Source organism: Gobius niger (genome assembly GCF_951799975.1).
Source record: "Gobius niger genome assembly, chromosome: 7".
Classification (NCBI taxonomy): domain Eukaryota; kingdom Metazoa; phylum Chordata; class Actinopteri; order Gobiiformes; family Gobiidae; genus Gobius; species Gobius niger.
The window spans coordinates 30,482,780-30,499,116 of NC_136858.1; the positions used below are offsets into that span (position 1 = coordinate 30,482,780).

The window sequence follows — 16,337 nt, forward strand, 5'->3', positions numbered from 1 at the left end:
CTTTGATGCATGTTTCGTTCACCTTCTCTGGAAGATGGATGGCACCAAAGTGTCTCAGAGCTTCATTTGGCTGAGGTTTCCACTTTTGCTGTGGGGGTGTGTCGTTATTTTCTTCCATCTTCATACTTATTTCATCCATCAAAATGGATGAAGTACCTACAAATGTCCACTACAAAGGACATTTTTCAAACACTGGTAAAATACAGCTAAAATAAGTCATACTGTATTAATGTGTTGTTAGGACACTTATATAAAATGCAAACAACATCGCAGTCCAAAATTTGCTTCATAAAAAGTTTTCCTTGATGAAAAAAAAGAAGTTACCAAAGCCCCACCCCTTCACATTTGGTATCATTGAAAAGCTCTAAATGTCCTCTGTAGATGACAAAAGGAGTTTATTCTGTAGAATGCATTCATATCAGTATGTATATATATATGTTTCAGGTTTAGAAATGCAAATTTGCATTGCTGGTAGTCAGGAAGCTACGGCTAGATTTACAAAATTGGAGGCCAGAACCCAAGAAGCATTAAAGGGATTCACAACAAGTATAAACGGACAGAGAACATTTTACAAACATCTTAAGTACTTGTATCAAATAGATGAACTTTCAGGATTGTTTTCTAGCATTTCTTGTGAAAGAGAACCATCAAAAGTGCCCCTAAAGTTGTGAAATAGTGCCTATAAACTTGTCCCTGTGACGAACTTGGATTCCACAAATATGTTCGGAAGGTTAGGAATGAGTTTGGTCCACTACTAGCATTTTAATTCAGTGGCTTCCTCTTTCAGTTTGCAGTTTAAAAAAAAAAATCAGATATAGGGCCTTTAAACGTGAAGTTGTACAATGGTATTGACTTCTGGGTTCAGTTCAGAGCAGGGCTTCGTGGCATTGATATGTTCTCACAATGTCTGCATCGATTTCCTCTTCTGTTCTGGTCTTCTTTTCCGGGTTCATACACACATACCCAAAAATCTCTCTGGGACCTGGACTCTGTGGGACTAATGACAACAGATAAAAATAATTGAAATCTGCGTAAAGCATCTCCACATGTACTCCATTAAACTGTGCATAATAATGAAGCAATTTGTACTTGAATGAAAGTGAATGAATCACCCGGTGAATTACAGTTAGACTGTGTTACTCATCCTAGTTGGGATTATATACTCTTCCCACATCTGAACACGCGGTCTGTGTGATAAAGACTGAACAGCTGTCGACTGACCACACAAACAGAGAGCAAGGCATGACTAAAGGCCCTGCGTGTGGATATTTTTAAAATCTGATATTTCCTCTATTTGTTTAAAAGAAACCGATATCTACTTGAAAGTGTTTGGCAAAATGTGTCCGGCCACAACAAAAGCCCCACGGACAAATTAGGAGCATGTGCAAGGTGCGTTAAATTCAATGTTAAAAGCATGAGCGACAATGATTGATGGTAAGATGACTGAAAATACAAACTGATATAATGTTACCAAACTTTCCATAACGCAAACCAGGTTAACCTCTTACCCCCGCATTAACTAAGTGTATTTTGGACTGGAGGTTTTTTTTTGGACACTTTTTAGATTTTCATTACTTTTAAGACACTTTTTCATCACTTTTATGTCACTTTTTTGACACATTTTTGACACTTTTTCATCACTTTTTTTTGTTACTTTTTTTCTTGATTCTTTGTGACTTTTTCACCTTCATTTTCTTCATGTTGTTGCGCTTTTTGATCACATTTTCGTCACTTTTTCATCACTTTTATGTCACTTTTTCTACACTTTTTCATCACTTTTATGTCACTTTTTCAACACTTTTTCAACACTTTTTCATCACTTTTATGTCTTTTGTGTCACTTTTTTCATCACTTTTATGTTTTTTGTGTCACTTTTTCATCACTTTTATGTCACTTTTTCATCACTTTTATGTGTTTTGTGTCACTTTTTTCATCACTTATGTCTTTTGTCACTTTTTCATCACTTTCATGTCACTTTTTCATCACTTTCATGACACTTTCATGTCACTTTTTCATCACTTTTATGTCAGTTTTGTGTCACTTTTTTCATCACTTTTATGTCACTTTTTCATCACTTTCATGACACTTTCATGTCACTTTTTCATCACTTTTATGTCAGTTTTGTGTCACTTTTTTCATCACTTTTATGTCACTTTTTCATCACTTTCATGACACTTTCATGCCACTTTTTCATCACTTTTATGTCAGTTTTGTGTCACTTTTTTCATCACTTTTATGTCACTTTTTCATCACTTTTATGTCAGTTTTGTGTCACTTTTTTCATCACTTTTATGTCACTTTTTCATCACTTTTATGTCACTTCTTCATAACTTTTATGTCACTTTTTCATCACTTTTATGTCACTTGTGTCACTTTTTCATCACTTTTTCGTCACTTTTTTTTGGATAGTTGGTGCAAAGGATCGTTACATGAAGGCAGCTGATTCGTTTTTGCTACCCTAGAAAGGCCTTGGCTGACGGTACAGAAAAAGACAGTTCGTAAAGTAAATGAGACTAGATTTTATTTTAAGAGATCTTGCAGAGTTATGCCTTCCAGGTGTCTCATGCCGCCTGCGAGTTGACCAGCCTCCTGTGTCTCTGGTGGATTGGTAAACATGTTAATAAACCAGTCGGTCCGAACAGAGCGCCCACTGTTCCCTCCTCATCCCCGGTGTTTATGTAAGAGAGAAACGGGCCAGAGCCGAGCTGGAGCTGCAGGTGCCACAGTCTCTTTCAGCCGCATGTACAGCCTTGTTTAAAAGCTGTATGTAAATGTACAGGAGGCGGACGGGGATAAAGGACGAAGCTCGGGCTGCGGCTCCTGTGCGTTATACAGTATGCTCATAAACTGGTGATGTAGGAGCCTTGATACAACTCTGTTCATGACATTGGTAAGAGATAACGATAAATGACAGCCATAATTCCCAGTAACACCGGATTTAAAGGAACAGGCCAGGACTTAGAGGAGTTGATGCATACCTGTCTGGTCTTTACGCGTGCGCTCAGTCACGCAAATAGACCAAAGATGTTGTTAGCATTTAGCCTCTCCTCCTCTCCCCTGTGGAGCCAAACGGGGGTGAAGTTAGAAGTGACCAAGCTCTTCCACGTTTTCCCTGTTTAAATATGGTTAGGTGAGTAATTACACAATCCAAATATAGTTACACAAAATTAAACATATTGATTTCTTAAGTGCATAAAAAGTGGTACTATTTTTTAAGGCGTAATAACACCTTAGGAGCACTTCGACGTCTGCGCAGTAATTTTGTGTTAATATACTTGGATCGTGTAACTACTCATGTAACCGTATTTAAATAGGGGAAACTTCGAAGAGCTTGGTCGCTTCACCCCCGTTTGGCCCCATAGAGGAGAAGAAGAGAGGCTAAATGCTAACAACATCTTTGGTCTTTTTGCGGGGCTGAGTGCACGCAAAAAGACCAGACAGGTATGCATCAACTCGTCTAAGCTCAGGTAAGAACATATCTCAGTCTCTCACAAAGGAGGCCAGAAAGTTGAATGAAGTTAGGATCCTGAGTACCTCCACATGCCACACTTGGGCCACGTACCATCATTTGAGAAACACTGGGCTAAAGAAACCACACAGTGAAGGTCAAGCTTTACAATTTATTCAACTGATTCATTTTTGTACCAAGTTAATGGATTTTATTTGTCATAAAACTTTCAATTATTCCCTTTCATCATGAATATATGTGACTGGACATCAGTTCTCACCTATATATAGTTGTGTGTACTAATGGGACTTTCCCAAATCAAGACAGTTCTTTGGTTGCATGCAAGGATTTGGTAACTTTATTCCTGCCTTTTCAAACATTACATCATTTTGAAAACCAAACAAGGCTTGCATTTAAAATACCACAACTGTAAAATTAGCTCCAGAAAGTGCATGAATTTGATTTTGGAAAAGTGCGCCACAGTAAAACAGACAGGGCAAAATCCAGCGGCTTGTTTTTCTTTATGCGCTCTTGCGTCAGTAGCTGTGAGCCCTTTCGCTGCACGTCCCGGGATAATTACAAATGTTGCCTTCAGGTTGCTGCAGCCCATTTGCCGTAGAAGCGCTGGTGTTGAGAGGTTTATGGGGCGAGATGCAGGAGAGGAGCGCGACAGGGGAGGGGAGAGGGGCGCGTGGGGAGCGGGACGGCTGGATTGCACGGGGCAGGGAGAGGGAGCTGCGAGCCCGAGTGCTGACAGGACTCTGCCCCATGTGGCTCCATAGAAAAACACTGGGCCTTATTGACAGTAACACACATGCAAACATACACTTACGGGCCAACTCCTCACACCGCATAGGTCAACAATCATTTGACTAATGGTTTATGTGTCAGAAAGTCCAAACATCAACTTGATTCAGCTCAGTTGGACTTGATTTTATTCCACCGCTCGTCGTATATCATTTTTATATGAAGGTTGGGCTATAGATTTTCTCTGTATTACTTAGTGAGTTAAGAAGAATGCTTATGGCTTTTACTTTTTTGGGCCTCTAGCTTTAGGTAACTTATCCTGCAGATTACTGACATAAATAGGAGGACAAATGTGTTGTAATTATATTGCATTTATGTAAAATGTAGGCCATATTTGCGTAAAAATGGCCAATACTTATAATGACAAAATTTGAATAATGTATAGAGCCAGGTTTAAGTTTGTGGTTTATTTTTTATTGACATATTTGATAGATAGAATGATTTTAAATAAACTAGCTAATACTGAAAAAATCTGTAAAGAATGTTATTTCACTTTGTTACGGCAGTTTTCTGCTTGATAAATCAGGCTTGGAATATGATATTGAAAAATCAACTTCCAAAATGTTATGTTAAAGGAATAAGCCACCATTTTTCCATACTGAGATATGTTCTTACCTGAGCTTTTGATACATACCTGTCGTTGTGCGTGCCCATGGAACAGCTTGGTCCGCTTCTAACTTCACCCCGTTTGGAGTGAAGTTTGGAGCGAATATACTGGGAGAGGCTCAGGTAAGAACATATATCAATATGTAAAAATGGTGGCCTGTTCCTCTTTTAGAAATAGCATATGCAACTAATGCCAGCAGTTCATGTAGAATGGAAATTAGAATCAGTGTAAATCAGGTTATTAAGAAACAAATATGTTTTTCAGCACTATGTAATGAAAAGTGAGGGGTAGGAAGTTTCTTGAACTTTTACCTGCTCCTTTTAAGTATCCACTAAGCACAGTAGAAGTGCAGCAATACTGTACATAAGGGCCATGAGTTTTATCCTTACAGATCTCTTCCTGTGTCACTTATTGCATATACATTTATAAATTTCAACATATCATTTTAAACTTTTCATTTCAGGCATTTTACTCAACATAATTAATCTTAATATGCCTAAAATGTGTGGCCTAATACAAAGACGGTATGCACATTTTGGCAACTGAAGCCAAATGAGCATCAAGTTAAAAAATATATTATCTGTTTGACACACTGAGAGCTCTGTTTAGGATCAAATGATGAAAGAGCATAAACTCTGTAGAAACTGAGGACATCTTTCACTGATCCAGTAAAGATGCTGTAAATAGTAAACCTGAAAACAGTCTGTAAAATATTGTTTGTATACTTCCACTCCTAACATAGTGTTAACTGTTGAAGATGAAGAAGAGCCAACAGTATAGGACTAAGACAGAAGGATTTTACAGCGGAACGGAAAATGTCCAGACTTCCTCAGACTGACAGCGGGATCCTGCCCTGAGGCTGAACTGTCCGGCCCAGACAGACACAGGCCGTCCCGCCCAAAAACCACCTTTCAGCAAGAAGAGAGTATCTTTGCACTCTTTTGTGCACTAAATGGCTGCTCAGATGACAAGTGAAGTAACATGAATGGAGCTAAATTGAAACGAAAGGGTTTACCTGATATCTGCCCGTGAGAGATATCCCGCAGAAGATAAAATGACAAAGGCGAATTAAAGTGGCACGGAGAGATCTGACAACCGCGACTCAATCAGGACCCACTTGTCTAATCTTTTGTTGAATTTCCAGTGAGTGTTCTTTCCGTAAATACTCAGGAGGCATCACTGGCTGACATACTGTGCGTAGCTACCTGAAAACATTTCCTCCTTTTCCTTTGTCAAAAACAAGTTGAGCCACTTTGCCATTACATCATTCTGAAACGTACTTTCTATTCTGTGTCCTAAACAGATAACCTGTGAACCTATAAAGGGTTTTTCTTGCTCAAGTATGTGAGATTATAGGATCGGGTACGTAGTAAGCAAATCTTTTTAAAATGGTTCTACATAAGTAAAGGCAAGATGGGTTACCCTTAACCTGTCAAATATTTGGGTTTATTACCTGCTGGTTTTAGCCTTAGGATGTGGCAATCCAAAGCAAGGGGCTCTGTGGGCTTTCTCATCGGACAGTTGGCAGTGAGTCAGCTTAAAAGCCGATTTTTTTTATTTTTTACATCAAGTACAATGTTGTTGCTGTAAAGAAGAACGTGCATAAAACCTCTTACCCGCTTTTAAACTCAACTTTTTCTCCATGATGATTCCGCTTCCCTCAGACAATGCTTCGGACCAAAACATTCTAGTCCCATGTATTACGTTTGAGTCGTGTCTAGACCGATTATCCGCTAGACACTCCGCAAGCCACCATTTTGTCCATTAACAGGTGGGTCTGATATTTTACTGGGCAGCGGCTGAGCGGGTACACTCAGCCCTAAACGGTGTGTACTCATAATAATGTAATGAGGAGTTTGGCCATGTGACTTGAGCACACTGCAGTCGGGCCTAAGCACTATTGGAAGCGGTGCGCTGGAGGCTGGCTCCTTCCCCAGCGCTGGTCGCCACCTGTTACAGAGGGCAAAGCATGCTATTATCTGCAGTGAAGAGAGAATCTGGCCCCTCAGGCTGGGACCATAAAACCTTTGGAGAATTTATCCTCCACGGGCAGGGGAGAAACTGTGAGAAACCAGGAATCTCTCTCCTTCTCTCTCCGGCCTCTAGCCATCGCCTCCTCCAGCTCTCTTAAAAATATACGGCCTAAACCAACAATTACTATCATTAGTCATTCCTACTCCAGTTGTCCATCAATTTGAATTTTTTTCCCCCGTCATTTGGCATGCAATAATGTCTCACTGTTGGTTTTACCTTGGCACTTAATGATGAATTTTCCTCTTGTTTGGCTAGCGTTTGCTAAGTCTTAATCATCTTCAGTCTGCTGCTGGACAGTTTGAAGAGAATCACACCTAAAGAAGCAATGACGCGCCTGTCATAAGTGTTAAGTCCACTTGATGCGTCCGGAGTGTTTCCATTTATTCGGTCGAGACAGCGCGGGTTAATGAGCACACTTGTATATAAGCACGACATGCACTGTAGCCATAGTCATAGTCACAAACACACGCTGTTCAGGAAAAGGTTGCCGCTTGCTGTTGTCAGAAGCTCTCAGGGGCCTCTACAGTGATTGACAGACGCACTCTTCCTCCACACGACGCTTTACGAGACAAAGTGAAACACGAGTCTTGTTTGGCCGCCGTTGTTTTTTATGTGCTGCAAAACTACACTTACATGACGTCCCTCCCCAGACATTTACTGGGCCACCTATGACGGCAGCTTTCCACCTTGTTGTGATGCAGTTTACCTGCGGATCGGTTTTCCATGTTGGCTGATATGTGTGTAAGCTTTACCGCCGCATGCTCACACGTCCTGGTTGTCTTTCTGTGCAGGCTGTCCCGGGGCAAAGAAAACAGAGTTCCTGACGAGTGTGCTTGACGCGTTGTCGACAGACATGGTGCACGCAGTCACTGATCCAGCGTCTGCCGGAAGGTACGGCCCTTTGAAATTAAACTCTCTCTGTCATTGTTAGATTTACTTTACTGGGCATTTTGCATGCGCTCTGCAGAGGGTCCAACATCTTTAGCTCTTATCAAGTCTACCATTTATTTATTTATTTATTTGTTTGAGCATACATTTTGCTCAAAAGGAGTGGGCCGAAGCAAGAAGCTTTTGAGCGCCTACCCTAACTCAGTATCATAAAACATTTCATTTCACATAGTACAGTGTTTCCCAACCAGGGATACTCAAGGACCTAGCAGGGGGTACTTGAAACTATTTCAGATTGAAAATATTTTTTTATAGGAAAAGCTAGTTTTTTCAGTAAAATGTGTTGGCTTGGGAGAATTTTAGGTTTATTTTGACCGCAACATTGTCCTTTTTCTTACAAATACCATTTTTAAGTAATTACTTTCTAACTAAACTGCAACACCCCTGAGGTAGGGGTACACGGACGCCCATTGAAAGGCCCAAGGGGTACACAAGACAATAAAGGTTGAGAACCACTGACATTGTACAATCAATGTAAACAAAACAACAAGGAACAATAGCAAAAAAAAGATGAAGAACTTGTTGTTTTCAGAACAGCTTATTAACGCAAACCAAACTCACAACCACTGTTTGAACTGTTCACATAATTAACAGAACGAAACACTATTACGGTCTTGTTTCCTGTAAGATCCCTACAAAGCAAGTAACAAAGTGACCATTAATATTTTTATTTCAGATGTTTACCGATGCCAAATATCACCCATGCTCACATGCTCGCTTTGTGACATAAGGGCACATTAATGGGATATTTCAGGATTTTTGACATAGGGCCTCATTTCCTATTTATCCAGAGTGTTGCTGATTTCTGGAGATATTTTTTTTTGTAATTCAAGCAGTTCTTATATTTAAAGAGTTTTCGTGGCGCTAGGCTAGTGCAAGGCTTGCGCATTTCTACGATGTCAGCACTGTGGCAGTCAGGTGCACTGTGGAGCGGGTCAGACTGTTTTTAATGCAGGCTAGCTGATACCATAGAAATGCGCTAGCCTAGCACAAGCCTAGCACCACGAAACTCTTCAAATATAAAAACTGCTCGAATTACAAAAAAAAAATATCTCCAGAAATCAGCAACACTCTGGATAACTAGGAAATGAGGCCCTATGTCAAAAATCCTGAAATATCCCTTTAATATAACACAATATTAATCTGTGTACATTTTTGTTGTATTATTATTATTATTATTAATAATATATTTTATTATGTGTGAAGTACGTAGAGAGAATTTATTTTTCATCTCAAACCCTTGATGCAAAAGACCAATAGTGTTGTGATAGTATCAAACATATATGTACACAATATGGGGCAGCGTAGAGAGACCACATGGTCCAGATTCTACATCCATCCATCCATCCATTTTCTTCCACTTGTCCGTTTCCGGGTCGTGGGGGCAGCTGTTGGAGCTGCCCAAATCACATTGCACCAGCCCCTTATGGCTCCTCCTGCAGGTGGTGGGTCCACAGAAGGACGGCCTCATGGTTCTAACCGGGCCTGTTGGTCTCTCATAAGGGGCTTCTGAACCGCTCTTTGTCTGACCCATCACCTCGGACCTGTTTGTCATGGGAGACCCTACCAGGGGCAAAAAGCCCCCGGCAATATAGCTCCGAGGATCATGCAGGTGCTCAAACCCCTCCACCACGTTAAGGTGGCGGTTCCAGGAGGGGCCAGATTCTACAATATCCAACAAATCTATAGCACTCCTGTTTCCTGTCAAGTACGAGTATTTAAAACTTTGAATATATATACAGTATTTATTCATCGATGTGCTTGACTATTAACAATCTCACCAATGTGAGTAAAGTGACTAAACTGTTTAGACATAGATTTTCTACCATTATTATTATGTCTTATTTCATCCTTTTTTTTAATCACAGCCCACAGCCCCAACTAATGAGTGCTTGCAGTGTGCAGTTTTGGCTACATAGGATGTTTTCAAAGATCAGAACAGAATTACTTACTAGCTTACTATAAATAATATCTTGCCTCCACCTGTAAGCAGTTGTTTTGCTCGTGTCTTATAGAATGGCCGAGCCGGACCCGAACCACACTCTGGAGGAGCGTGTGGTGCACTGGTATTTCAGTCAGCTCGACAAAAACTCCAGTGGCGACATCGGGAAGAAGGAGATCAAACCTTTCAAGCGGTTTCTGCGCAAAAAGTCCAAACCAAAGAAGTGTGTGAAGAAGTTTGTGGAGTACTGCGACATTAGCAACGACAAGGCGCTGTCTCTGCAGGAGCTGATGGGCTGCCTGGGCGTCACCAAGGAGGACGGTGAGGCCGGAAAATACCAGTTACTGTGATGTTACCTGAGTTCAACAAGATTAATCCCAATTGATTAAAATAATAAATGGTTATAATCACTAACTGTTGAGGGTGAGTTCTGCCTAATCCCTGTAACTCAATCACTGTGTAAATGATTATAGTACATTTTAATTACTTGAGACTTACTTATGACTGAGAAGCATAAAATATTAATATTTTCTCCATTGCCATTATGCAGATCAGGTCTATACGACTATACGACTATAGGACTTTGACGTCTGTAACCCAACAATAAGTCACAGATGCAAAAAAAAAAAAAACTTCCACTCACGGTGCAAATTAACATGCCTCTTTTTATTTATGGCTGTTATTTGTTCTTTTGCAGCGGCCAAAACAGGCGACAGCCCGTCCTCCAGTAAACTAGTAAGTAAACATCTCCTCCTCTTACGCACAAGCTAATGCTGAATAAATGGTCGTAAAATCAAACAGTGGCACTTTTCAGGATGACTTGTATTTACTTTTATAAATGATTCTCTCCAGTCATCAGGGCAACTCAGGGCACTCTGTGAAGCACCAGTACAAGAGGGGGCAATGCTCTGCCGACATTGTTCAAATATTTCTGTATCATAGGGCAATAGAAACGTAAATCTCAAACTTGTTTATCAATTTATATCAATAGTTGTGAGTTGCAGAGGAACTTTTAAATTCAATGCTTCATCTACACAGAATAAATTCTGTTTTGGACAATATGAGCGAGTACAACCGTACAGGTACAGGATTCGAGCAATCACAATGCTGTCAAATCTAGGGCTAGACAACATGAATGTATTTAATTTAAAAAATCAACCATAGTTCCATGTTCACTGGAGCAAAAAACAATGCTTCCCTTGTGCGCACGCCTGTTATCCTAACATTAACAGCACATTTGCTAAAAATCACAGAAATAAACAACAAGAGCAATTGCTCCAATTGTTTAGCCGCATTAACACAAATATCCAACTCATGTGTCTTGTTTCCCCAGAATCCTTTAAGAAAACAAGGCTAAACCGCTGCGACTGACTCCTGGGTGGAGATTGTGCCTACTCCAATCGGCAACAATGGAAACCATAGTATTTGCACTTTGTACTTTAAAAGAAATGTAAATTCACTTTGTAGAAATACGGTATTTAAACAGACTGCTGAATCTGTGAATGATGTAGTTAGCTTTTTATGTCCTGACAAATTATTTTACACATACAATGTATGTGTCTTTGTGTTTCTAAAAGTATTCTTGTACAAGTTGTTGTGTTTGATGTTTTTGTGCCCCTGTATTTTCCTGTTGACGTTGATCTAGTTTTTGCTCCACAAATATTAATGTTCTGAACTATAGCATCTCCCTGTGCTTTGTACAGCAGTTTACAACTTTTTTAACCAGATCATAAAACATGTTCCCATGTATTTGTGTCATTAGAAATAAAGGTTTCTTTTATACATGTGCGTCATGTCTGTAAGATGCTTAATTAGGTTGTAGAATTCCTCCACATTCTCACTAATCCAATTAGTGAGATATTGGCGCTCCTTATATAAATCATACACTTGTGGACGCAGTGTTTCTGTCTTTAATAAAACACCTTGTTGACGATGCGCAGGAGCCAAGCCTTACTCACACATAGCAAACATTGTGTATCATCTAATTCTGACAGAGGCTGCCAGCTCCCCTGAGGCCACACTGCTCTACTGGAAACACGGAGGATACTTATTTCTGCTCCAGTCACAGATTTCTACTTCAACTGAAGACAGATAAATGCACCAATCTCTTGTGTGTGCAGTGCAAGTGTTTATTACCAGGGCGTTATATGAGCTACGACATGTGTATTTGCATTAGCTATACTTAAACGTCAGTAAACGCACACTTGAATGGATTCTTTCTGGAGGAACAACATCGGGCTCGGGCGGCCCCCACTTCACACTACTGTACATTGTTCAGGCTGATTATGCCGGACTTAGTGGAAATCTGTGGCTTTTCACACACTGAGCCCCTATAGCAGCGCTGACCTGAGACTGACCCGCTCGCTCAGGATTAGCCCTTAATTTATGATTAACACGTTGGTCTCCTTTTTGTGATATAATCCCGCCCAGTGGTCCGGTTTTAACACTCCAGGAGAACTATGGGCGCAGATTAGGCTTGTCTACTCTCAGAAGGTGGATTAAAACGTATCACCTCTGCCCTTCTTAAGCGCCTTCAGCATCCACGACAATCGAAAGTTCAGCCCAACTACAAGGCCATGGTTTTTCTTATTGTTTCCTTTGTACCACATGGATTCTACATACTGTATTTGAGTGCATGTTACATCATGAGCTTACAGCAAACAAGCTTTATTTGTCCACACGACTGGAATTATAACAATGCACTGGTTTTATATATAGCTCAAATACTTTTTACATTGCATTAATCATTCACCGCCCACAACCAGAGGTGATAAGCAAATAATGTAACCACAGCAGCCCAAAGGCTGACTGACAGAAACATGACTGCAATGTGCAGTGGATCTTTCCAATGAAAACTCTCCAATGCTGATGGAAATGCTGCCAGTTCATGTTCAGAAATGGTTTTATAGGCTAAAATAATCACAAATGATAAAGTATTAGACCCAGATTACGGTTTGAGCTTAAGTGCAAGCAGAAATTGGATTTATTAAACAGTATTCTATATAGTTCCGTGATAAAAACAGGAGGTGACCTCCTCTCTCTCCTGGTACAGCTGAATCTTTTGCCTTTTTCTGTGAACTGCATTTGTAGTTTTTGCTCCACATTGTTTTTTTGGATACTTTTGTACGTCTTTGCTGTGTTTTTGTGGAGGTTTGGTGGATTTGTTTACCTTGAGAGTCCAAAATGGTCCTGCAGAAAGCAGCTGTTTAAATGTAAACAAAGCTTATCAGCTAAACCCATTTGAGACCTACAAATTTTATCTTCTGAGACACTGAAAAGGCACCAAGAGCCCCTACACCTGCAGCACAGAGGAGGCAGCACAATAGAAGCTACAGGAAACAAAAAGGGACAAACGAGAAGATGGCGAAAGACTGCTGTGGAGCGGAGGGAGCTGCAGGAGGAAAAGGAAGGAGGAGGTGGAGCTGACCAGTGCAGGACGCCACGCTCTGAAACAGCAAACCCAGGAGGCGCTGCACCGTTTCAGAGGTTCAGAAGAGACAGAGGGCAGCCAGACAGGTTTCTTCCGAGTGCTACAGTTTCCCCGACCTCCAAGGTCATGCGGGTCAGGTTGACACACACTGGCAGCACGGCTCGGCCGCAGCAGCTCAGGACTGACACCTGAACACTATTTTGTTGTATGCTTGTACAATGACAAAAAATCACTTTCTTACTTACTTACTTACTTACATACTTACTTACTTACTTACTTACTTATAATAAAGTAACTAGAAAATGTAAAGGACTTAAGTTATTGTTTGCATGAAAAACTTCAGACGCAATAGTGTGTCAGATGAATTTACCTGCTATCGCATCTAGCTAACCTATGGTATCATTGAATCAACATTCAATCTCGAACTCTGTTGTATTAATATGCAATATCAATTTTGTACCTCATCCGCATGTGCCTAACCAAAAACAAAGGTTGTCACACTTTCTAATATTACCTTTATCTTTTATTACATTACCTAATTGCTGTGGCATTGTTTCAATAACCACTGTGCAAAGCCTTTTCCAGCACATCCAAAAGATTCTTATTGGGGTTAAGATCTGTTAAGACTCTTGCTCCCTGAACCACTCTTTCACAATGTGAGCCAGATTAATTCTGGCATTGTCGTCTGGGAAAATGCCCGTGCCATCAGGGAGGAACAAATCCATTGATCCATTGTTCATTCAGGATGTCCAGGTCGGCAGCTGATCTCATTCTTTGGGCACATAGTGTTGCTGAAACTAGACCTGACCAACTGCTGCCACCCCAGATCATAACAGTTACTTAAATCCAGGTGGTGACTTGTTTTTGGGTCATGCAGTGTAATTGGATAACCACGTCTTCTCAAACTTTAGTCATAGGTTTACTCGAGGTGGCTTGAGTGGGCTGTGTGGGTGACGTGTCTTACCCACCATCAGACTGCACCACTGCTGCTACATAGGATCAAGAGCGGATAAAGTTGATCTTTTGGGGGCTGGCACTGTCCAACTCTGGCACATAATGAGTAGACAAAAACATACCAAGAAGCGGAGCAGTGCAAAATCAATGGCAATTTTGTGGACAGGCTTGTTAGTGATGAGAGAAGCAGGGGCGAATGGGCAGGATGAAATATAGAGACATTTAACTGAATCAGAAGTTGAGGTTAAAGTTGAACTAATTGGTGGTTGAATTTGTAGACAGCAGTTTTCCGTCCAGTCACAATAATGATCAATAATAAAGCTGTGGTCGGAGGGAGTCTAGATTTCAAAACCAGATGCTTCTATTTTCGCGACCAAATAAAATGTGTCCAATTACAAGAACAGACCGGGAACATTTAAGAAGGTAAGGTGCGTTTCTAGGTGAATGTTTGCAAACAAACTTGGCTCAGTTTATGAGGTTTTTATTGATGAGGTTCAAAACGACAGGTTTTTGAATTAGCACTTGTTCTCATAGGTCTGTTTTCTTTCTCCAGGAAACCACACCATGTAAACAAATTAGAGAGATTAGCAAATACAACAAACTGACAAATTTACATCCATTTATCCACAAGGAAAGGCAGAAATATATGTTTCATGGAAAAGTGTTCAACTGCAGAGCGATTCCAACAGAAAATGCAAACTTTAAAGGGCCAATATCTTTTTTTCAGGTTTTATTAATATATCGGGCCGATATTTGGGTATTTTACAATACTGGCTATCGGCCCATCTAACACAGATAAAAGGAGGATATCTCCGGAACCGCAGAAGAATCAGAAAGTCCTTTAAGAGTCAGAGCTTTTAAATGAACTCTCCCATAACCTCCTAGGTTTCAGGGGAGCATTTTCATCGCGATGAAAATCACAGCCCCAGGTTTGTACACCTCAGATCAAATTTTAGGTTGCAGACTTTTGCTTAGAATTTTGGAGCCATAAGATAGAGGCTTGCTTTTTTGCTTTTGGAATCTGTTGATTTTTGTCTTTCCAACGAGCTCCCCTGAAGTATCTACTAAACAGGGATCAGCCCTATGCCTCTAATAAAGACACATTTTACAGTTTAGAAGCATCATGTACAGGATTATAGACATTTGGAAAAACTGGCCAAACATATTGGCAGTGCATATTGGCATTGGCATTAGAAAACCCCATATCGGTCGACCTTTACTTTCATGCTATAATGTTAAAGCCTCATCAAAACCATGGAGTGGTGTTTTGTTTCATTTGCACACGTTTCAGTAAAAATCAGTCCGTCTGCCATTTCCTCACTTAAACGTGGCCTTCACCACTACTTTACGTCATCAGGTAATTACCCCGATGTGTTACAGTCTAGACACCTTCACCAAACTGGCTCTGATCCTGACTGTGTCCAAACTATCTCCCTCACGTTGCGCTGATTAGCATTTTAGCCCCATAACAGTGAGATAATTAGTATTTACAAACGGCTCTGATCACTTTTGCACAAAAAGAGGAGCTGTGTGGCCAAAAGTATAACTGCGCTTTATCTTATCATCAAAACCAATTTTAATATTTGGGCACATACTGTACGTTATTTTAATATATACTAATGAAAATATCAAGGATGAGGGGTAAAAAGTAGCTATAAACACTGTTTTGGGCAGCACTGTAATGCAGTGATTAGCGCCTCCGCTTCACAGCTAAAAGGTCCTGGGTTCCATTCCCACCAGGACGGGGCCTTTCTGTGTGGAGTTTGCATGTTCTCCCCATGTTTGCGTAGGTTTCCTCCGCATACTCCGGTTTCCCCTTCCGCTAAAAACATGCGCAATAACATGTGCAGCCAGGTGATTCTGACCACCAGCCGGGCTCCACATCATGGAGATGGGTCCCCAGGCGTGGCACTGCCGTCGACCACTGCTCCTGACGGGTTGTCCCAGCGGCGTCGAAGGATGGGTTAAATGCAGAGGACAAATTTCCCTACGGGGACAATAAAGTACACAAATTCAAACTTGATATTTAATTTTAATGTGTTAAAAATGTATGGTTTGCAATGAGTAAAGCAGTAAAATGCTTGATTTGACTTCTTGGTCAGTCATGATAAGGGCAATTACCGAATAAAATTATATCATGATCAGCAAAAATACCACAAAACTCTAT

General features: G+C 40.6%; 1 protein-coding gene across 1 annotated transcript in view; it reads left to right on the plus strand.

Moving 5' to 3' along the window:
• The window catches only part of smoc2 (SPARC related modular calcium binding 2), a 43,555-nt gene extending 32,062 nt beyond the window's left edge, over window positions 1–11,493 (plus strand). The window contains exons 10-13 of the mRNA XM_079559784.1: window positions 7,688–7,787; window positions 9,860–10,107; window positions 10,484–10,521; window positions 11,120–11,493. Of these exons, the coding sequence (XP_079415910.1) occupies window positions 7,688–7,787; window positions 9,860–10,107; window positions 10,484–10,521; window positions 11,120–11,143 (410 nt within the window). The 3' untranslated portion in view covers window positions 11,144–11,493. The remainder of the gene's footprint in view (window positions 1–7,687; window positions 7,788–9,859; window positions 10,108–10,483; window positions 10,522–11,119) is intronic.
• Window positions 11,494–16,337: the final 4,844 nt, after the last annotated feature.